The 22449-nt window shown below is 41.8% G+C and overlaps 1 protein-coding gene across 1 annotated transcript in view; it reads left to right on the top strand.

Annotated features, from left to right (window-relative positions):
• The window catches only part of PRKCQ (protein kinase C theta), a 139817-nt gene that overhangs the window by 71758 nt on the left and 45610 nt on the right, over positions 1–22449 (top strand). The window contains exons 5-12 of the mRNA XM_054726320.1: positions 6606–6768; positions 7882–7913; positions 8007–8092; positions 12923–13052; positions 16430–16539; positions 17244–17361; positions 18793–18953; positions 22007–22180. Of these exons, the coding sequence (XP_054582295.1) occupies positions 6606–6768; positions 7882–7913; positions 8007–8092; positions 12923–13052; positions 16430–16539; positions 17244–17361; positions 18793–18953; positions 22007–22180 (974 nt within the window). The remainder of the gene's footprint in view (positions 1–6605; positions 6769–7881; positions 7914–8006; positions 8093–12922; positions 13053–16429; positions 16540–17243; positions 17362–18792; positions 18954–22006; positions 22181–22449) is intronic.

The following is a 22449-nucleotide window of genomic DNA, read 5'->3' as shown; positions in this document are numbered from 1 at the left end:
CCCCCCCTGCTGGCCTGCTCACCCCCAACTGTCCCCCCTGAGGGCCTGGTTGCCCCTCACTGTCCCCCCTGAGGGCCTGGTTGCCCCTCACTGTCCCCCTCTACTGGCCTGGTTGCCCCTCACTGCCCCCTCAGCTGGCCTGGTCGCCCCCAACTGCTCCCCCCACCAGCCTGGTCGCTCCCAACTGCCCCCCCTGCTGGCCTGGTTGCCCCCAACTGCTCCCCTTGCTGGCCTTGTTGCCCCTCACTTCCCCCATCTGCCAGCCTGGTCACCCCTCACTGCCTCCCTTGCTGGCCTGGTTGCCCCATGCTGCCTGCTGGTGAGTCATTTGATCATCCCTCACTAACACCCCTGCCGGCCTAGTCGCCCCACACAGCCTGCAGTTCAGTCATTTGGTCATACCTCGCTAACCCCCTGCCGGCCTGGTCACCCCACATAGCCTGCTGTTCAGTTGTTACTGTGAGGGCATCATGACCAATTTGCATATTACCCTTTTATTAGTATAGATAGTTAAGGTGCTTTTATAATTCTTTAAAAATGAAAGTTGAATGAGGGGTAAAAATGTTGATGACATCTCTTAAAATAGCCTGGAAAATTATAACAAAAGTGCTAGAAATTGGAAAAGAAGGCAAATGAAGGGGGATAATGAATTCAATCTTGAATAACAATTAAGATGATGTCTACTGCACCCCTCTTTAATGGAAGCCTCGATTCTTTTCTACTCTATAGGGAGTTAAATGGCTCATTGCTCTCCACGTATAACTCAGTCCTTTCTGTATCTTTTTAAAAATCTCATTCCTTGATTTCTGTGCTGGAATCACTTTTTCTCTTCTTCCTCTGCTCTCTTACCATCACTCTTAGTAGTTCAATGTTCACCATCACCATCTGACACACCCACTTCATATCTTTACACCTTCCTGTACTTTTTGTTATCCATTCAATAATCTACAATCACCTACAGGTCTTCATATGGAATTCTCCATCCCAGCAAGGACTCAGAGTCAGACCTCTTTTTCTTGTAGCTCATCCTCCACTCCTGTCAATTCTATCCTCTCTCCCACCCAATAAGTACTAGACTTTACCCTAATCTAGTTTCTCTTTCACACCCATTTGTTAGCCACTTTTGACATTAACTCAAAACCTAGCCTGGAATCCATGATAAGCCCTTGACAATGCTCTACTGTCATGAGTACCCTCTTCTTCCAAAGATATCCTGATCTCCATACCAGGCATTCCCTCTCTCCTGCCCTATACCTTTGACCATTTTTACCAGTAACCTATTCCTTTTGAATTCATTATATTGGCTAATTATGGCTTCATCCACTCAGAAACCTGAAAGTAATTTTTATAGTATTATTTTCCTTCAACCTCACACATTAATCCATCAACAGTTTCTGCCCATGTTGTCTATTTAGTGTTTTTCAATTATATCCCCTGCTTACATCATCATTACAGCTTGCCAAATTCCACTCATTCTACACTGCTGCCAGAATAAACTATGTAAAACTCCACTCTGAACATGCCATGCCTCTGTTCCTCTCTGTGCTCCTATCCCTGCCTACAGCCTTTGGTATTTATAAATTATCTACAGGAAAATGCTTAAGCTGATGTGACATCTACACATCTTCTGCATGTGACCAGTTCTGTTTTCTGCTTCATACTGCACACCGGCAATACACACAACCTAAGATACCTTATCTCTGTATCCTTGCTCATTCTTTTTCATCAAGAGAGAACACTTTTTGCTTTTTCTCACCATACCTTTTACCACATATTAATGGGAATTATTTATCCTTCAGAACCCAGATTGGGAAGTATTTCTGCTAATACCTTCCTTGTCCCAACTTTCCACTCTTTCTCACTTCCACTACCTACACCTGCCTTTTGTGCTATAATTTCCTTATCTCTGTGGTCCCATTACATCCTGTGAATACTTCTAACATTTACTACTTTCCTTCTGGACTCTAACTTGTTTGCAGGAAAGCAATGGTTGAAATAATCTTATTTGTCTCTTTAACGCCAGCACCAGGTTCTATGCTAGGTACATGGGAGTTATTTAATGAATGTTTGTTGAACTGTTCAGTTGGACTTACCCTGGCATTTAGAAATTCCTTTAGTTTTCTTTTGAATCCCATAAAATTCCTATTCCAAACATTCGCATACTCCTTGGTTTCTGAGGTTATCTTATTCTTCTTACTCTTTGAGATTGGTCTGCTTCCCACCCCCCCTCACCCCTCCCACCCCACATAAAACTGGGAGAGACTCCACCTTCGTCTGTCTCTGCACTTAGAATACAGTTGCTTTTCCCTGCATTCTCTTCCTGCTTTTCTGACTCAGAGAAAGTCCTTCCATTCTTGGTCTCCTACATCTAATTCTCAGCAGCTCTGTACCATCAATCATGCTTCCTCTCTAGCATCTTCAGTTTTCTTTCTCTCTTTGGTTTCCAACTTACTGCAAAGACATCTTCTCCTGTCTTCAAAGGGAACTTTTTTTTTCACCTTTTTACCTCCATGAGTTTTTCTTTCCTCTCCTTCCCTGACACATTTCTTGAAAAAGTAGCTTATATTTATTAGTCTCTGTTTATTCACTACTTTGTCAATTCTTAAACCCTAAGAGTCTGGCTTATATTTTGACCAATCTGCTAAATGGCTTTCTCCAAGACTATGAATCCTCAAAACAAATTCCTGTTTCTTAGCCTTCAGTTCCCTTGACATCTCTATATGATTCCATGCTGAAAAACCCATTCTTTCTTGGCTAGCCCAATGTAATTTTTTTTAAATTTTTATATCTTTATTGTTTTTAAAAATTATTTTTCTATTATTTGAGCTACATGCTCCTAACATGAGTTCATCTTTAACATGTGCTTAAACTTTTCTAATATTTTTTAATTCTTTATTGTTTAAAGTATTGCATATAATTCCTTCTTCTCCTATTGACCTCTCCCTGCTCATTCCCACCCCACCACTGCACATGCCCTCACACCCACTACTGACTGTGCCCATAGGTTATGCTTATATGCATGCATACAAGTCATTTGGTTGATCTCTCTCCCCTCCCCCTCCCATTCCCACCCTTCCCCCTGAGGTTGGATGGTCTGTTCAATGCTTCTATGTTGCTGGATCTATTTTAGTTCATCAGCTTATGTTGTTTATTATATTCCACATATGAGTGAGATCATGTGATATTTATGCACTGCTGGTGGGAATGCAGACTGGTACAGCCACTGTGGAAAACAGTATGGAGTTTCCTCAAAAAATTAAAAATAGATCTCCCATTTGACCCAGTAATCCCACTCCTAGGAATATATCCCAAGAAATCAGAAACACCTATCAGAAAGGACATATGCACCCCTATGTTCATAGCAGCACAATTTACAATAGCTAAGATTTGGAAATAGCCTAAGTGCCCATCAGCAGATGAGTAGATTAAAAAATGGTGGTACATCTACACAATGAAATACTATGCTGCTGTAAAAAAAAAGAAGAAACTATTACCATTTGCAACAGCATGCATGAAATTGGAGAGCATTATGCTAAGCGAAATAAGCCAGTAGGAGAAAGATAAATATCACATGGTCTCACTCATATGTGGAATATAATGAACAACATAAACTGATGAACTAAAATAGATCCAGAGACATAGAAGCATCGAGGAGACCATCCAATGTGATGTTATTCAAGTTTTTCTCTTAATTTTTCAGCTGCTTCTTTATGGTCTCTCTTGTAATTCCTTTTCCTACCACTCAAAAAATACGCACGTACATATCTCCAAGGCAATTTCACACCATCATATACTAGTATACAGTTCTTTGTGTGAGTGCCATGTCTCCCTGACTTGACTGTTAGCCACTCAAAGGTTACAGATAATATTTTACATTTCTTTAGAACATTCAGCATGGCAATTTCCTCAGAGCTGCTCAAGAAACATTTGCGCTCGGATTGACTGCAAACAAATGATAGATTAAATAATATAAAAGAAATAACCAAACATATAAAAGCCAATGAGCTTCTTCAAGCCAATAAATAAACAGAAGAGCAAATTGCTTCAGAAATAAACATCATAAATACCAGAAATTCTGAGATTTTATAAATGTACTTCTTGTAATGACTGAAATGGTTAGAGGATAAAGGGTATCACAATAAGAAGCAAAGGAATAGCTGAAACCGGTTTGGCTCAGTGGATAGAGCCTCGGTCTGTGGACTGAAAGGTCCCAGGTTTGATTCCAGTCAAGGGCATGTACATTGGTTGCGGGCACATCCCTGGTAGGGGGTGTGCAGGAGGCAGCTGGTCAATGTTTCTCTCTCATCAATGTTTCTAGCTCTCTATCCCTCTCCCTTCCCCTCTGTAAAAAATCAATAAAATATATTTTTAAAAAAAGAAGCAAGGGAATAAATTCATTTCTAGCACTTTCTTCTTAAAAAATTTTATATTATTATAGTCCTAACTGTATTACTATAGCCTTATATATGTATATGGCTATAGTAATACAGTTAGAATTTCCAAAATAATTCATTTCATCCCATGAATTTAAAAGTAATTTTGCACTTCATTTATTTTATTTTATATTATTTCATCTGGATCAAAATAGCAATGAGTCAAATCTTACTGACACATATCCTACTACCAGTCTTGAGTTGTAAATAGATCTCCACACTTATACCAAAGCTTGTGGAAGAAGATAATCATATCAGTGACCCTAAATTTAACCTCTCATTCTCCAAGCCTAATTTATTTTTTAATTTAAATTCTTTGTTGTTTAAAGTATAACATAAGTCTCCTTTCCCCCCCCCCCCCCATTGACCTCTCCCCGGCCACCCCCATCTCCAGCACATGCCCTCACCACCACCACCCACATTGTCTGTGTCCATTGGTTAAGCTCATATGCATGCATACAAGTCCTTTGGTTGATCTCTTACCCCCTCACCCCCACCCCTTCCCTCATAGGTTGGACAGTCTGTTTGATGCTTCTATGACTCTGGTTCTATTTTTGTTCATCAGTTTATGTTGTTCATTATATTCCACAAATGAGTGTGATCATGTGATATTTATCTTTCTCTGACTCAAGCCTAATTTATTTCCAGCTCAGTTCCAAACACAAGGGCCTCAAAGGCCTAACCTTAAAGTATTAGGCAGTATTGTGCCCCCATCTGTGGAACTCTTTACATGGTCATTGGGGATGCTCTTTATCTGGGAGTCTGGAGCTGCCGTAAAACAAACCTGTACTGGTAAACACTGTGGAGAAGACTTTAAACCTGAAATGCATCCTGGTACTGGGTGGATTCCTGGAGGAGAGGTCTCCATCTACACAGCACCACCTTTGTCTACTCCAATGTGCTTCTAGCTGGCCACTATCAGAGATATGAAAAGTACAGTATCTTAGTAGGGACATTTGAGATCCCAATTATGTTGTCAAGCCTCTGCCACTGCTTAGCCAGAATGGAAGTAATTTAGTTTAAATATTGTTAATTCTTTATATTTACAAAATATGAGCCCCTTACTCTCAATAAACCTCCATTTTTTGTATTTATAAAAATAAGAGATAGAATATGTAATCCAAGAATCTTCAAGCTATTTAAAATTATAATTCTAGAAGTTATAATCATTAAATTCATTATCTTTATTTTAGTGATGATGATTTTTGTTATTTCTTTCTTGTTTACCACATTATTCTCTCTTACATGCTATACTTTTCATCATGCTGTTTAACCATGACTCCCTTGCTGTTGTGTGTTTTCTTTGGGCCTGGGCTTCAGCCAGGACATTATTGGTATTCTCCAAATTCTACCAGCCTTTTGAGAATATGTCATCTGGAAATTGGGCATTGTAGATGGTGACTTCCTAAAGTACCTTCAGCAATATCCAGAGCCCAGGGTGAACTGAAGAAATGTGAATACGATGATTTGATGTGGATGACTAGGTTGCATCCAGGACTACCTAGACATTACAAAAAAAATCTACAGTTATCCGTTAATTCCCAGCCCTTTCCACATTGACCAATGTGGTCTCTAGCTGGTGTGTCTTATTACTGTAAATATCAGGAACCCAACATAAATAACTCCCCAAGTTTGTTTGCCCTCACACACAAGTCTGACCAGCCCCCTCCTGTCTACTGTACTTTATAACCAGATGTAAAGCATCTTGGGACTTAAAAAAAAAAAAAAGCCATTTCCAAGTGGTATCAGTAACCACATTATTCTCTAGAATTACAGGCAGAAAAGTGCCACTTCCTGTCTTTCTGGCTGACTCATCATTGACAATGAATAGGAAAGGTTGTTAAATACCTTGAAAGTTCTGACCTCTGGTTTTAAAAATTGAAAGACGATAATAACTCAGCACACTCAAAGGATAGTGAAGGATTGAGCCAATAATCCAACCCTACTGTTTCAAATCCTATAATAATATACCCTATGATAAATCTGAATTAAAGAATTTTTTTAAAAGGCTTAGTACTGCACCAATCTTAATAAGTATTGGGGATTTTACTGGTCTCAACACTTGTCTAATTCCTTGTCCATCTCTGTCCCTTCCCCATCTCCCCACCTTCCCCATCCAGCTATGACAGCCGTATCAGAGAACTTCACTTTGTCCCCTATCCTCTTCCGCAGACACAAAGGACATGAGTGAATTTGAGACTGAAGGCTTCTTCGCTTTGCATCACCGTCGAGGAGCCATCAAACAGGCCAAAGTCCATCATGTCAAGTGCCATGAGTTCACCGCCACCTTTTTCCCACAACCCACGTTTTGCTCCGTCTGCCATGAGTTTGTCTGGTATGGTGGCTTGACCTTTCACTCTTAGCTTTAGGTTATGCATTTTGTCACATCCTCTTAACCCTCCAGGCCCGACATACCTCTCCTTAGGGGAGCGTGCCAGAATAAATACTACATGAGAGTTTTCAGTGGCCTCACCTGGATTGAGAAGGTTTAAAGGGTGTGATTCTAGAAAAGATTTCATAATTTCTGGCTCCTGTAGAGCAAGAAAGCCAGCTCCCTCAGGAAAAGATTCCAAGGGCTTTAGTTTCTGATTAAATGGGCGGCTGCTGGGGTAAGAAGGGAGGGACAGAGGGGTAGATATCCTCATTTGTAAGTACAGCTGAAACTCCCACCACTTTACACCACCTTGATAGCCCAACTGTGCTGGCACTAATATCAACAACAGGCAACAAGTTTCCCATTGCAGCTAATGTGTTTAGATGTGTACAGTGCCCTTTGGTGTTTTAACAGCCCTTGAACAGAGATTGGCTCAAGCCTCAGTAGCCACATAGTAAAGGCTATGATAGAGTAGAGATTTAAAAACGACTCCTATCTCTGGGCTCAGGCTGCTCGCTTCCTAATGGGGTGTTCTTTTCTTTGGACAACTGCAGAATCCTTTCATGCACAACCCCAACTTAACCAGGGTATCTAAGGCCAACTAGACTACTAGTGGATTTCCATCAGCCTGTTTCCATCTAATGACCTGAACCTCCTTCCTTTCCCTAGTGAACGATACTAAGGAATGATACCCAGAAAGAGAAAATGAAATTTTCAGATGTCTTTGCTGATCTATATTGAGCTTAGTGAGATATGGAAATTTGCTACTAGGAGCCTGTGGTGCATTTTCAGTCAGGCATTTTAACCTCTACATGTTTGCTTGGAAAATATACAAATGAGAGGGCAATCAATAGCTCTTTATTTATTTTATCATCAGACTTTCAGCAAAGCAGTTTAAAATAAAATAAGAAAAAAAAAACATGCTAATGCTCTTAGCAAATGACAGACCAGGGCTGCTGATGAGAAAATGCTCTGTGATTATAGGAGGAAATGAGATCTCATCACCTTTCAGATGTTTGAGGTGCTGCTGTTGGTTTGAGCACCCATATAAATCATACCTGTGCTTTATTACAGGGGTCTGAACAAACAGGGCTACCAGTGTCGACGTAAGTAAGAAGGATTTCTGTTGCATTATCATCATTCTTTTGTAGTTGTTCCTTAACTTCTGAAAATGTTAAGCTGCAATCATTTCTTTTCAGAATGTAATGCAGCAATTCACAAGAAGTGTATCGATAAAGTTATAGCCAAGTGCACAGGATCAGCTGTCAATAGCCGAGAAACCATGGTATGTAGTTAGATTCTGCTCTTTGTCTGAAATATGATGACTTTACCCTAACATTAAAGTTTACAGCCCACTAATTCTTTTTAATAATGCCTGAACTTGAATCCTTAAGCTTATTGGTGATCTCCCTAAAACCCTTTCCTCCTCAATAATTGTTACTGAGATTCAAGACTAGGGTATGAATTTTAAAAAGCACAATAGAATTTTAGTGGCTCTGCCTTTTCCAGAAAAACATGATAGAAAGTGGCCAGAAAGCATAGTTTTGATCAATTGTGGTATATGAGAACAGCACCTGTGGTATCTACAGCTAGAAGTGACAGTTAAAGAGCAGAGGCAAATGACAATAAGTACAGATATAAGCATTTACAAGAGGTAATAATAGATGTATAATTTTTATATTAAGAGGCAAATATTTCTTTCTGAATGAACTTTGAGGTATATAGTTTGAGGACAAGTTAGATTTTACTCCATAGGGAAGGGAAGCTGAGCTAGAAAGTCAAGTAGCCTTCCTTCTCCCACCCTTTCCTTCTTTGTTTGACAAATATTTATTGGGTATCTAATACATGGAAGGTACTCTGCTCTGTACAGTGTACAGCAGAGCACAAAACAGATGTGGTCCTGCCTTTATGGACTTTACCATAAATCTGGAGAAAGAGATCATTAACAAATGACTATGTGTAGTTTCCATTTATATTAGACTAGAGGCCCAGTGCACGAATTCGTGCACAGGTGCGGTCCCTCTGCCTGGCCGGCAATCAGGGCCTATCAAGGCCATTTTGCCCAGGGAGGGGGAGGGGGGGAGGGACTGTGGGAGGTTGGCCAGCCAGGGGGGTGGGGCTGATGAGGGACCGCAGGAGGAGGGACCGCCACAGGAGGTTGGCTGTGGGAGTGCACTGACCACCAGGGGGCAGCTCTTGTGTTGAGCATCTGCCCCCTAGGGTCAGTGCATGTCATAGTGACTGGTTGACCGGTCGTTTGGTTGTTCAGTCTTAACAGTTGCTTGGGCTTTCATATATATAGATACTATGAAAATAGCCAACAAGGTGCAATGATGGAAAATAACTTAATGGCCCACTTAGACTGAAGGTCAGGGACTCTCCTAAGGGAGGGGGCGCTTAAGCTGAGAGCTGAAGGGTGAAAGGAGGCAGCTGTGTGAACAGTGGGAGGAAGGAGCCCCCAGACAGACTGAAAGGCCCCATGAGCAGAAAGAATCAGCATGTTCTAGAAACTGAAATGAGACCATGTGACTAGAACAAGGGCAAAAATCTATGAAGTTGGACAACCTGGCAGGACCTTGATCAGGCAGGGATCTTCAGATCCTGGAAAAGAGGTTGGATTTTTTAAAAATATATTTCTATTGATTTCAGAGAGGAAGGGAAGGGGAGAGAAAGAGATAGAAACATCAATGGTGAGAGAAAATCATTGATCGACTGCTTCCTACACACCCCACATTGGGGATCAAGCTCGAAACCCAGGCATGTGCCCTGACCAAGAATCAAACCATGACCTCCTGGTTCATAGGTCGATGCTCAACCACTGAGCTATGCCAGCCGGATGGTTGGGTGTTTTTGGTTTTTGTTTTGTTTTTTGTGGGTTTGTTTTTTGGGAGTTTTTTTGTTTGTTTGTTTGTTTGTTTGTGTGTATTTTTGCAATGGAAAGTCCATTGCAATGACTGCTATAGGGGAAACAGTGGATTGAGATGTGAAAGTAAAAATCTGGGAAGATGGGGTCCTACCAGGGCAGAAGTGTGGTAACAGTAGAAATGGAGCAAAATAAGCAGATTTTTTAGGTGATTTCAATATTCCAAATGACTCTAATGCTAATGGACAAGATGTGGAGAATGAAAGAGATGTATGATAACTAAGTTTCTGTCTTGAGCAGTGGGGTAGATAGCAGAATCATGAGAATGTGAATAAGACTGGAAGTAGAGATCTAGAGGGAAAAATTAATATTTCCATTTTAGACAATGTCAGTCTGAGATGCCTAAGGACACCCAAGTGAAGTTATCAAATTGACAATTTTATGAGCTTAGAATTCATATGAGCCAATGGAATAAACCTATAAATTTGGGAGTGACTATCATTGGGGTAGAATTTGAAGCTGTCAAAGAGATGACCTAGTGAGAGAGGATAGGAGGAAGGGAGTATAGGCTCAATACTGACCCCAAAGGAATCTAAAATTAGATGTAGGTAGAAAGAAGGAGCTTGGGATAGAGACAAGAACAAAGGTTCAGAGAGGGCTCTTCGTATGTTAAGAGTGTACGAAAGGGTTGGTTGTGTTGAGTGCAGTTGAGATGTTGAGAAAAATGAGTGCCATGTGGAGATCTTTTGAGCCCTTGATCAGAGAAATTCAGAGGATTTATAGAGGCCAGCACTGGAAGATGATCACATGGAAACAACCTATGCATTAATGTTATCATGAAGATTAACTGTAAAAGAGATCATTGAAGTAGAACAGTAGCTAGAAGGAGGTGAGACATAAGAGGTAGAAATATTCCCATATCTAGGAGGTGATGACACATGAATGAAGTTGGAGAGACAAGCAGTCAGTCTTGGCAAGAGGGGAAGAGGTCCAAAGCACATGTGGAGACGGGTCTCTGGTGGACGAATGATCATTTCATCAATTGTAGGAAAGGAGGAGAAGTTGGCTGCAGATACAGTTAGGTCTGCAGATTTGAGGGCAAGCAGTTCTGTTAGACAACTTATACCCTCAAAGAAGTCTGAGGGTTGAGAGAAGGAAGGCAATGACTGGCTTTGAGAAAAAAATATCTGTGAAATGATTATTTTAGAGATGGGAAAGCAAAGGATTAGAGAAAAGCAGTAGGATTGCCAAGCATAGTTGAAAGTCCCTTTGGATTTGAGGGTATCAACCTGCCCAGGTATGTGATTTTCTCCAGCAAAGAGGCAGGAACAGAGAAGGCAAATTGATTAAGTTTTTCCAGAGTAGAATTACTTTTAAAATGTAGAGGGGGGATAATCTCATATTAAAGTGACTCTGCTGAGGCTCAAAGAGATTAAAGTAGTTTGTCTATAGTCAATCACCTTTAAGGGACAAAGCTGGGGCTAAAATTCAGATCTCAGTCTCCCAGAACAATGTTTTTGTTTGCTTAAATCAAATTGCCACCTCCCAACCCACCCTCCTGCTCCCGTTACTTGATACCTCAGCTTTCCTGGAAAATCTCAGATTGTAAGCATGGCTGTTCACCTCAAAGGCTAATGTCCAATAGAAATAGAATGAGAGCCACAGTATAATTTTAATAAATTTTCAAGTAGCCACATTAAATGAAGTAAAAAGCAATAGGTGAGATTACTCTTAACATTATATTTTTATTTAACCCAATCAGCCCAAATATTATCATTTCAATGTATAATCAGTATAAAAATTAATGAGATATTTTACATTTTTCACACTAAGTCTTCAAAATCCAGTGTGTATTTTACTCTTACAGCACATCTTTTCACCACCTTGCAAATATTCACTTGGCCCTTGTGGCTAAGTGACTATCATACTGCGAAATATAAATCTACAGTCTTTCCCAGAGGAACCTTGAGCCATTTGGGAGGTTCATGAATTAAAGTGCAAGCTTCTAGCCTGGACCTTGACATTAATTGTTCATATTTACATGGAAATGCTTATACAAAGTCAGTTTTGAAAGTTGTTTTTTCTTGATTAAAAATGAATAGAGTAAGTGCTGGGGAACTTTTAAGCAATTCTAAACAGCCATTATAAAGACCCAGTGCTGACCAGTAGCCAAAACAGGAACATTAGCTACATCGCTTTAATAAATAAGCCTTCGTTGCTGTGCATGTTTCCAAATGAATTGTTTAATTAAAAACTAAGGCAGAGATTATAAGTCTTAAGTACATAAAACTTTTCATACTGTACAAGAATATTGGTATTCTTGCCAGAATTCGAACTGCCTGATTTTTTTGTTGTTGTTGTTCATGGATGTTTGATTAAAAGAGAGGATTGAAACTCTGGAAAACTGAAAAAAAATCTGCACTATCTTTACCAACAGCATCCCTTTCTCATCTCCCCTCTCCCTATTCCCTAAATCATGTTTGTTTTGAGAGAGAGAAGAGTAATAGTGAAAGAGGACAGGCTCTCATTCTCATGGCCAGGCTACAGCTATCCCAGCTCACTTGGCTGTGTGGCCTAGACAAGTGTCTTGCCCTCTCTGTGCCTCATCACCTCATCTGTCAAATGAGAATACTAACAGAGGCTACTTCAAATGGGATATTTTGAGGATGACATGGGATATCACCTGTAAAAGATAATACACATGCGATACGTGTCCACAGCACTTAGCAGAACCATCAGCTACCTCTGGCCTCCTCTGTTTATGTATAATAGGTGTGAAGTGCTTCACACTTCAGGCCCTCATACTAATAAGCCCATGGCAGTGCTGCCTCTAGAGGGGTCATTATATAACATCTTCCAAAGGTTAAAGCACTGCTTCTGGGTTGAAAAAGGAAATATTTATATTAAAATAGGAAAGGAAGTGCAAGGTTTACTTAGCTCCTATCTAAATAAATAACCTTAGTCCCCTCTTCCTGAAATGTTAGCCCGGCTGCGGAATGCCTCAGACTGCAGCTGTCTGCGGGTTACTTGATATGGGTATATCGCGTGCTTGCCCCTCACCCCGAAAAGAGCTAATGGCTGGCTGAGTTCTTTGAACATGACTATAAAACTTGACAAGTAAAAACTGTGGTTTAAAATAGACATCGTTCCCATGTTTTTATTATTCTGCTAGTTATGCTAAAGTATCTGCTAAGATATATAAAGCTGGGAACCCAGGGACACCTACTGTCATGTGGTCTCCTCTTCTTTCAGTTCCACAAGGAGAGGTTCAAAATTGACATGCCGCATAGATTTAAAGTTTACAATTACAAAAGCCCGACATTCTGTGAGCACTGCGGGACCCTGCTGTGGGGCCTGGCCAGGCAAGGGCTGAAGTGTGACGGTGAGTCTTTTTGGGAAATGCGTGTGGGCCCAGACAGAACACCTCCAGGAGGTGGATTCGCAGCTTCATTGAAGAATGAGAGGGAGGGAGGAGGGATGGAGCCGCTGACCTCTCCAAACAGCCTGGAGGAGCCTGTGATTATGAATAAGAAAGGCCTGAAACTATAAGCCACTGCTGATCTTTCTCTTATACCGCCCCACACACACCCTAATGCTTGAACCCAGATAAGTACAGAATCACTCAGGTTAAATGCCAAGGCTCCTGGCCCATGGCCTTCTGTAGGCCTCGTCCTGGGGAGAAATGAAGAAGACAGCATTTCTCCTCTGACCACTTCCCTCTCCCTGACCCGCTGTCTCTCTGGGCCTGGCCCCTGACTCTGGCAGCTTCTGCGGTGCTGCTGCCTCCTTCCTTTGTGTCAGCCAGTGAGATTCTTCCTGTGGCCCCATCAAGGAGCAAGCCCGGCACGTCTGCTTGGCCGATGGAAGGTCCTGCACAGAAGAATTCCCTGACTTAAGCTGGATGGAGAGTCTATCACTCAAAATGCCCACGGAGAGGCCAAGCGCAGCTCTCACTCCGACCTTTCCCCACAGGTCGCCAGTACAGCAGAGCCAGAGCCTGCAGCCTCCCTGGTCAAGTTATTCAGACCGATCCTGAGAAAAAGCCAACAGGGCTTTCCTGCTCTAAAACTCCAAGTTGCCAAGGCAATAACCTTTAGAAGCTGAGATGCTGTTGCACCAAGATCAGGGGGTAGAGAGGAAAACATTCCACCGAGGATGACAAAGCACTTCTGCCTATTGAGTGGGGGGTGAGACTGGGGTTGGGACCCAGATATTCAAAAGGGAGGGCTCAGGCTGCAGCAGGGACCTTTCTGTTCTGAATTATTAAATAGAGAAGCCACTGTTCTTAGCAGCCCAACTTTATTTTATGTCACTAACCAATGCATGTCTTATCTTTTAAGCGACAGAGGTGCGGACTTAAGGTGAAAGATCACCTTCAGCAGCGTCCCCCTTCCTCATCACAATTGCGGTCACATGTCTGGGGAGCCTGGAGTGACATCTTAAGGGAGGCAGGAGGGGCTGGGTTTTTAAATCATTACCGAAGGCAAGACCAGCATGTAGTCAAAATTCACCTGAACAGTCCCTCCGTAGCCCGCAATTGCTGCGATACACTCTCTTCTCCGTGCCTGTCCGAGAGGCCTGGGAGGGCCTGGCTCTGTACAGAATGCCTTTACAAGCTCACAGGCAAGAAGTAATTGGATATCCTAATTGTACACACAGCACATGAATAACCAAAGCCCCATCCGAAGTCTTCCTGTTCTCATGCGGGTCTCACCGTTGACATTTCCTTTCCCTGGAGCCCGGCACCCCCCACCCTCACCCAGGCCAGGCAGTGTGGTTATGCTCTGAGCTTAGAACTCCCACGAGGATTCTTGGCATTATTTCACGGCTCACACGCCTGCTTTGTTCTGTCCTTTTCTAACGTTCTTTCTCTTCCATTCCATTCTCTTCCCCACTCTCCCTCTCCTGCACTTCAAGCAGCCCCCTCCCTCTTTTCTCTGGTCCCCTCGCCTCTCCCATTACCTCCTTTCCCTCTCCTCCCCCATATGTGTCCTCTGTCCTTGCTACCAACACCCCAAAGTCCCTGCTGCCTCACCTCCTCATGTCCTCCTCTTTGTCACCTCCCTCTCTCTTCCCTACATCCCTTTTTCCCTGGTCTTTTGCTGCACACTCTCTTTATCTTGCTCTCTCATAAGCCACCTTCCTAAGTAGGGCCTCCCTTCATCCTGACCTGTCTGCTTTCTCACTCCACTACACTTCCCATGAAAATAGCCATCAAAAGGAACTATTTGCACTCACAGAGATCGACTCCTCACCTACTAGGTTAGTAACAAAGACTTACGGCATTGTCATAGTGGGAATGGGGCCTTTCTTTACAACCACCGCACATCAGAGACAAGCTTAGATCTGGCTACAATTTTAAGGAGCAAAGTAAAACTCCCCAACCCCTTGTGCTAAATTCGCATTGCCTGCCTCCCTGTACTAAGGATGCAGAATTCAGAAGGACATCAAGCCTTTGCAAACAGCATCTTTATTAAACATTCCACTTTAAATGGATTTTATGACTAGATCTACCCATTTATTCTGGGGCAGCTTTATACTTACATAGTAAGTGCTGTTTTATTGTGTTTGGTTATGAACTATCTGAGGAAGAGGGGGCTAGTTAAAACTAAAGATGAAGGTGGCTAAAATTTCAACTAAATATTTCTATATATATTTATTGTAATATACAATGAAGGTGAAAGAAAAGTTATATCTAATAAGCGCCTATTTGATGCCAATCACGGTGCCGTTTGTGGTGGGATTTTTTTGCGCACAAATGGGCTAACAATAAGCAGATAAGATTAAAACTGATTTTTTTTAGCTCCTCCTGCCTAATTCCATTTTAACAATCTCTATTAATATATTTTTATAGAATTCAGTTGGACTTGAGATCAGAGTTCTTTTAGCTGGGATTTGGAAACGTTTGTGAATTTTTTTTTCACTGTAGCAGTGATGTTTCACAAGCAGAATTTTAATTTTCTAAAACTAATGACACGTTATAATAGTTGTCTTCACAAAGACACACAGGCGTGCACATCCCTCAAACCAAGGAGACTCACATGACCACAGAAAGTGTAGGCAGACCTTTATCATGCTGTTTTCAGGACTATTAATCAGAAAACTCCTGCATAATTGTGGCTGTAAGAGCTAGAAGCCTATCTAGATGGTTTAGCTCAGCTAGCCCAACTCTCCCATATGCTGGGAATGTGGTCTCAGCCACTTTCCCTCCTCCCATCCCCAGTCCTAAGCCCACACACAGACCACCTGCCACCATCTCCATTTCAGTTCTGCAGACTGGACTGAACCCTGGTGGGCAGAGAAGCTCTTTGCAGCCTGTGTGGGAAAGGGGAGACTTGGGCTGTGGTCTAGGGAGAGGGTCTAGGGCTAGCGTGAACAAACTTCAACTCCAGCATTGCACCTTTCCACCAGTGAGAGCCAACATCAGTCTTTTTCTCTCAGCAATGGCACAGTCTAAATGCATACTGACAGCAGACCTCTGCCCCTATCAACACAGCTCTGCCCCATCTTTAGTGGGGCTCACTTCCCAGAATCACACAGGAGCATCTGGTCTGTGTGTGTCTATTTCAGGAAGGGGAGCCCAGTGGCATCATAAAAGCACTGTCCAAATTTATTTGTATTCAGTGTCTCCTGCTGTGAAGATGGCGTGGGGGTTGCCAATTGTTCCTTCACCACAGGTGTACCTAAAGAAGGTCATGTGCAAAGGCCATGGCAGTTGGTTCTGTTGCTCTCCCTCATGGTGTCACTGTCCCCCTTTAGCATGTGGCATGAACGTGCATCACCGATGCCAGACAAAGGTGGCCAACCTATGTGGCATAAACCAGAAGCTAATGGCCGAAGCACTGGCAATGATTGAGAGCACCCAACAGGTATGTGACAAGTTCCTGCAGTTTCAACTCAGCAAGGACTACTCCAGCCCCTTTGCTCGTTGATCTCTAGCAACTGTGTGGGACAACATGGCGTCTATTTCTGAGCACTTGTTTCTCCCCTTTCATCTTCATGCCCATACCCCTCCCTTTGAGATATTTACTTAATGCATTTGTATTATATGGATCTTTGTAAGATCTTAAATTTGTAGAATGAGCAAGGACAGAAACAAATAAATTCATTAAAATTATTGAGGATTCATTGCCAGCTTTATATCCATATACTAGGATTGATTAATAGCCTGAGAGAAAACACTGATATGCTAGAATCATCCCTAGAATGCCCTCAGAAGCCCTAGTCCAGGGCAACTTTTGCCTTGCCATATACTAGCATGCTTAATTTGCATATCCAAGAACAAAACCTCCTTAAGACTTGGGAATGCTGTTTTTCTACCCATTCCCCTTCGATTGGATAGCACAGGAGAAACCAATTAATAAGGTCCAGAAAAGTATGAAGGAAGTGAATATGCTCTGCTGCTGCATAAAATCCAGTAGACTCTCACAGGATGTAGAATCCAAAAAAGAGTGCTTAGGGAAAGAGCTTTGATTACCTTATGCATTCAGGAATCTCAAATGGCTTTCGTCCCCAAGGACAGGCTGAGCTGTCCATCAGTGATGGGTGGTCTGACTCTTTGTTTGTAATCTAGGCTCGCTGCTTAAGAGATACTGAACACATCTACAGAGAAGGTCCAGTTGAAATTGGTCCCCCATGCTCCATAAAAGGTGAAGCAAGGCTGCCCTATGTACTGGCATCAGGGAAACGAGGTAGCTATCTTGATCCCCATAGAATCAATGTCAGTAATTTATCTCGATTAACCTTAACCTGAGTCCTCTGTATATAAATTCTTTATGTACCTGGTCTGATAGATGATTCTTTTCTATCTAAATATTACAGACATAGCCAACAACTAAGATGCTCCTACTTCTTAGAAGTGAAACTAAAACATGCCCCATTAGGAAACCTTTTTAGACAGTGGGAGCTTTGGGGGAACGGGGGAGAAAATGGAATAAGTCTGGAGAAAACAACTGTAAATTTTTCCTTAGAATTTTAGAATGTTAGTTACTTCCTATCACTGTTAAATGGTTTTACAAAAATAAATCCACCAAAGAGCTCAGTGGTGGGGATACTACAGAAGACCGTCTTATTCTGCACCTTCACAGACTATTCTGTGATGTTTAAGAAAAGAAAGGGGAAGAATAGCAGTGCCCAAAGTCCTTAACATTTATGACATGATAGAAGTGTATCCAGCCTTCTGTTTGAAGATCAATCATACGAGCATATGACCACCTGACTCTGAACCTGAACAGTTTCAACATACATTACAAAATACTTATTTTCCCTGGATTTAGGGAGAATATGAAAGATAAACCTATAGATTAAAAAATAAATGTCATTATTCCAACCACAAGCAAAGAAATGATAATTATGTGATGTGCTAGTGGTACTACCGCTACAATAGCAATCGTATCACAATACGCAAATGTATCAAATCAACATACTGTACATCCTAACACAATGTGAGATATCAAATATTTTCAATAAAAAAGAAAAGAAAAATTATATTCGGGAGAGGAGGAAAGATTCCAAAAATGTTTTTCTACACCTCCTCTGGCATGGGGTGAGGAATAAATCGACTTAAAATTTTTTAAAGGAAAGTTTGGATTAGAGTGGGGAAGAGTGTCCAGGCAGAGAAGTAAGCCAGGTCATAGAGATGATCAAAATAGGTGTCACGTTGACTTGAAGACTGTGACAAATGATGCAATTCAGATCTTTAACAGCCCGCTATCCATTTTCTCTTCCCTCCCCTGGTAAGTCATAGAAATTGACGCCACTGTTCTTGTGAGCCACAGAGCAATTGAGAATCATTTTTCCTTGAGTTTGGTTAAGATCTCTATTTGTCCATGATTTGACATTTACTAAAAGTGCTCATCTGGGTTGCATAAATGGCCTTTTGCTGATTGGAATGTTTCTCAACTTGAAAATTTCCCCAGTCTCTTGGATAAAGAGACCCAGTTCATGCCCCAGTGCCAGGCTCACAGGCAGGAGGTGCCACCAGGCACAGCAAGAACCCCTGTCTGCATTATTGCGGATGGATCCTAGAATGGGAAACTGGAAAAGAATGTGTGTTCTCCAAGTAGCTAGAATAACCCTCCATTGTTCTTTGTTTCCTTTTAACCACTGGTTGCCATTCTTAGAGCCTCAGGGAATCTCCTGGGAGTCTCCCTTGGATGAGATGGAGAAAATGAGCCATCATCCAGAACCTGAGCCGAACGTAGAAAGACCATCTCTACATATGAAGTTAAAAATCGAGGATTTTATCTTGCACAAAATGTTGGGGAAAGGAAGCTTTGGCAAGGTATGGTATCATACCACCGAATCCCACAGACCAATGCCCAAAAATCGAAGAGCAAAGCTCCTGGTTAGGAGAACTAAGCTCTTGGGGTCAGAACTGCGAGTGGGTATGCAGAGAGTGCATTCCTGAGCATTCTGTGACAGGTAGAGATGTTGGAACAAATAGGGGCCTAGGGCCTCCGATGAAATCAGCCTTTGCCTCCTTGAATGTATCCAAGTCATTTTTCTTTGAAGGTGGACATCTGCAGCTTACGAGTTTGGCATCTCTGGACACCTCAGAAATAAGAAGGTGCCTCAGCCAGTTCTTATTTCACACTGGGTTTTTGTTTGGTTGGTTGTTGTTTTTTGTTGTTGTTTGCTCAAGTGTGGTTTTACTTCTTAGGTGGTTCGTTTTCTCTATCAAATGTCCTCCGCCTTATATTAGCTGGCTAGGGCTACTGTAACAAAATGCCACAGACTGGCCACTTCAATTCTCGCAGAGCTGGCAATCCCAGATCAAGGTGTCGGCAGAGTTGTTTCTCCTAAGGCCTCTCTCTTTGGCTTGTAGATGCCTCTTCTCCCTGTGTCCCCTCATGGTTGTTTCTCTGTGCATGTCTGGGTCCTAATCCCTTTTCTTATAAGGACAGCAGTAATTTTGGGTGAGGGTCCACCTCAATGACCTCCTTTTAACTTAATCACCTCTGTAATGACCTCCACAGTGACACTCTGAGGTCATGGGGGGTTAGGATTCAATATATTGATTTTTCAAAGGGACACAATCACAATTCAGCCCATAACACAGCTGTAGCTTGAGAGTCCTGGGAAAAGCTTCATGGAGAAAATGCCTCCTCTGAACTCCTCCTGCCACACACTGGAGTTATGGGCTGTCTCTGCCAGTCACAGGGGACAAGGAGAGGAAGGAGACATAATTTTAAAAATTACAATCTATTATCAGTGATGTGAGAATATTTACAAACCAGTGATTGTAAAGGGGGATGACATGGAATATAGAATTTGGGGTTCTTTGAAATATTAAGAATACCTAATGTATTAGTTGTTTTATAGTCTTAGATTCGGTGCCCATGAACATTTTAGCCACAGACTACTGTTCCATAAATTTATACATCCAAAGCCAGCATTATGCTAAGCACCTGCTCACCAGACTTTGGCTGGAAAACTTACCCAGTTTATTTAATGATAAACGAACTAAAATGCAGCGGATTTATTGTCCCAGCTGAATGATGTTGTGTTGCGATTGAGGTTTGAATTTAAACAGCAGTGCTTCACCTTTGGCAAAATCTACTCTGCCCTGAAATCTATAGCTGATATCCATTAATTCTTTTAGTTCATTTCCACAATCATATGAACCACAGCAGGCCCATTTGATGTTAATCTGAGCGTAATAGGCAATTTTACAGCCAGTCCTCACTGTAATTTAGCACCAATTAATGTGTAATCATAACCTGTTACCTTTCCAGCTTCTTGCTTTATGGCTGGTTTTGGACTGTTTTATTGAAAGAAGCAATTACTAAGAAGGTAATTTTAATTGTTAATGAAATGTTTATCTTTCCTTATTCCTGTGTGAGTTGCTTCACTTGAACACGATTCATAAAAAAGACATTAAGTTGAACCTACAAGCCTTAGGTAACATCCCAAGGGGCAGGTGAGAGCTTCAGGTATTGTCTGCTCTGTGCCCCGCCCCATCAGCACCGGGGGTCCCTGCATCTGTGAGGACTGCACTGCGGGACCCGTGGAGAGGAGGCCGAAGCACCAGAGCAACACCGGGAATACTCCAAAACTCCTTCTTCTTCCTTTGTGCTATAGGAAGAATGGTTCCTCACCAAAATGGCAGCCTCTATATCCTTGTTCTGTATCTACTTTTAGGCCCAGAAGAACAAACTGCATGTTTTCTAGGGTTTTACACATTACTCATTTGCCTGACTTGTCATCTACGCTCTTTCCCCTCTATCGAGCCAGCTATCCCATAGTTATATGCTACACTATAGTATTTTAAACGTAGACACAATGCATTTTTCCTACTGGTTTAGCATCATTGACTTCAACACTCCCTAAAAGTCATTATAAGAAACACATGACAAGTATTCTTAGTATCTGTCATTTAGAGAGGATTTTATAGTTCACAAATCACTTTTCCATGTGGTGTCTCATTTGATTTTTCACAGTGGTCCTAAAGTTAGAGAATATGGTGACAGTTCTCTCTTTTACACATTAGGAAACGAAAGCCCAGAGAGGTTAACTGGTTTGCCCACATTCCCACAGCTAGTAAATGTCTGTGAAATTAGACCCAAGCTGGAGTTTTCTGTCTCCAAATGCCATGTCCTCGCAACTGCTAGTTGTCTGTTGCTGCATCATTTGCAAAGGCGAGAGGTGTGGAAACTCTCCATTGGGTGCCATCTGGTGTCCTTTCATGTGCAATTCACGAAATCAAGTGGAAAAAGTAAACTCTGGAATTACATTTTCCACTGAGTGGCTCCATGAATTTGAGAAACTTAAGTTACTTTTTGAACCTCATTTGTTTTATTATTCTTATCTGTCTTGCAGAGTGTTCTCAGCTAAGAATTAAAAGATTATAAAATGGGAGAGCACGTGGAAAGTACAAAGCAGAATGCCTGACACACAGTAGGTCCTGAAAATGGGATTGGTGTCTGTGCCATCAGATAAGATGGTGTGCCTTCTCTGAGCATGCAAGGAGAGCTCTACTCCTCATTTTTTTCTCCTTTGCTGCTGCTACCATCAATACACATTTGTCTCTGTGGTTTTTAATTATAAACTTACTCAGGTCCCTGGGCAGACAAGGCATACATTCTTTAAATAGAATTTTTCAGGGACTGAGAATAACCCATCCAATTGCATCGGAGTTTTTTTAAAACCCTTTGAAAGGTAAAAAAAAAAAAAAAGAGCATATGAAACTGTTAGGTGATACCCTAAACCAGTGAAGTGCTCTATTGTGTCTGCATAAAGGGACCAAGGGGTTTCTCACCCAGCACACATCTCTCAGTCTTGTCCCTTCATGAGTGTTACTCCAAATTCTAAAATAAAGTTACCTCTTCCTTCTAGGTCTTTCTAGCAGAGTTCAAGAACACCAACCAATTTTTTGCAATCAAAGCCCTAAAGAAAGACGTGGTTTTGATGGACGACGATGTTGAGTGTACAATGGTAGAGAAGAGAGTTCTCTCCTTGGCCTGGGAGCATCCATTCCTAACGCACATGTTCTGTACGTTCCAGACCAAGGTATGGCTTCTGTGCAGACAACCGTTTGTCCACCTGTCCCTAGGAAATCTGCCTGTGCCCACACGGTGCCCTGGTGGCACCCTCATTGTGAGATGTGGTACATCTCCATCCTTTTCCTTTTTACCTGTCAGTCTACCTTCCATCCATCTAAACAAATTTCTTCCCCTCTAAATGTTACTTAGATTTTATTTTTTTATTGTTGTTATTGATCCTCACCTGAGGATATTTTTCCATTGATTTTTAGAGGGGTGAGGGAGAGAGAGAGAGAC

This window comes from Eptesicus fuscus, chromosome 2 (genome assembly GCF_027574615.1).
Source record: "Eptesicus fuscus isolate TK198812 chromosome 2, DD_ASM_mEF_20220401, whole genome shotgun sequence".
NCBI lineage: Eukaryota > Metazoa > Chordata > Mammalia > Chiroptera > Vespertilionidae > Eptesicus > Eptesicus fuscus.
This window is presented reverse-complemented; position numbering and strand designations above follow the sequence as displayed.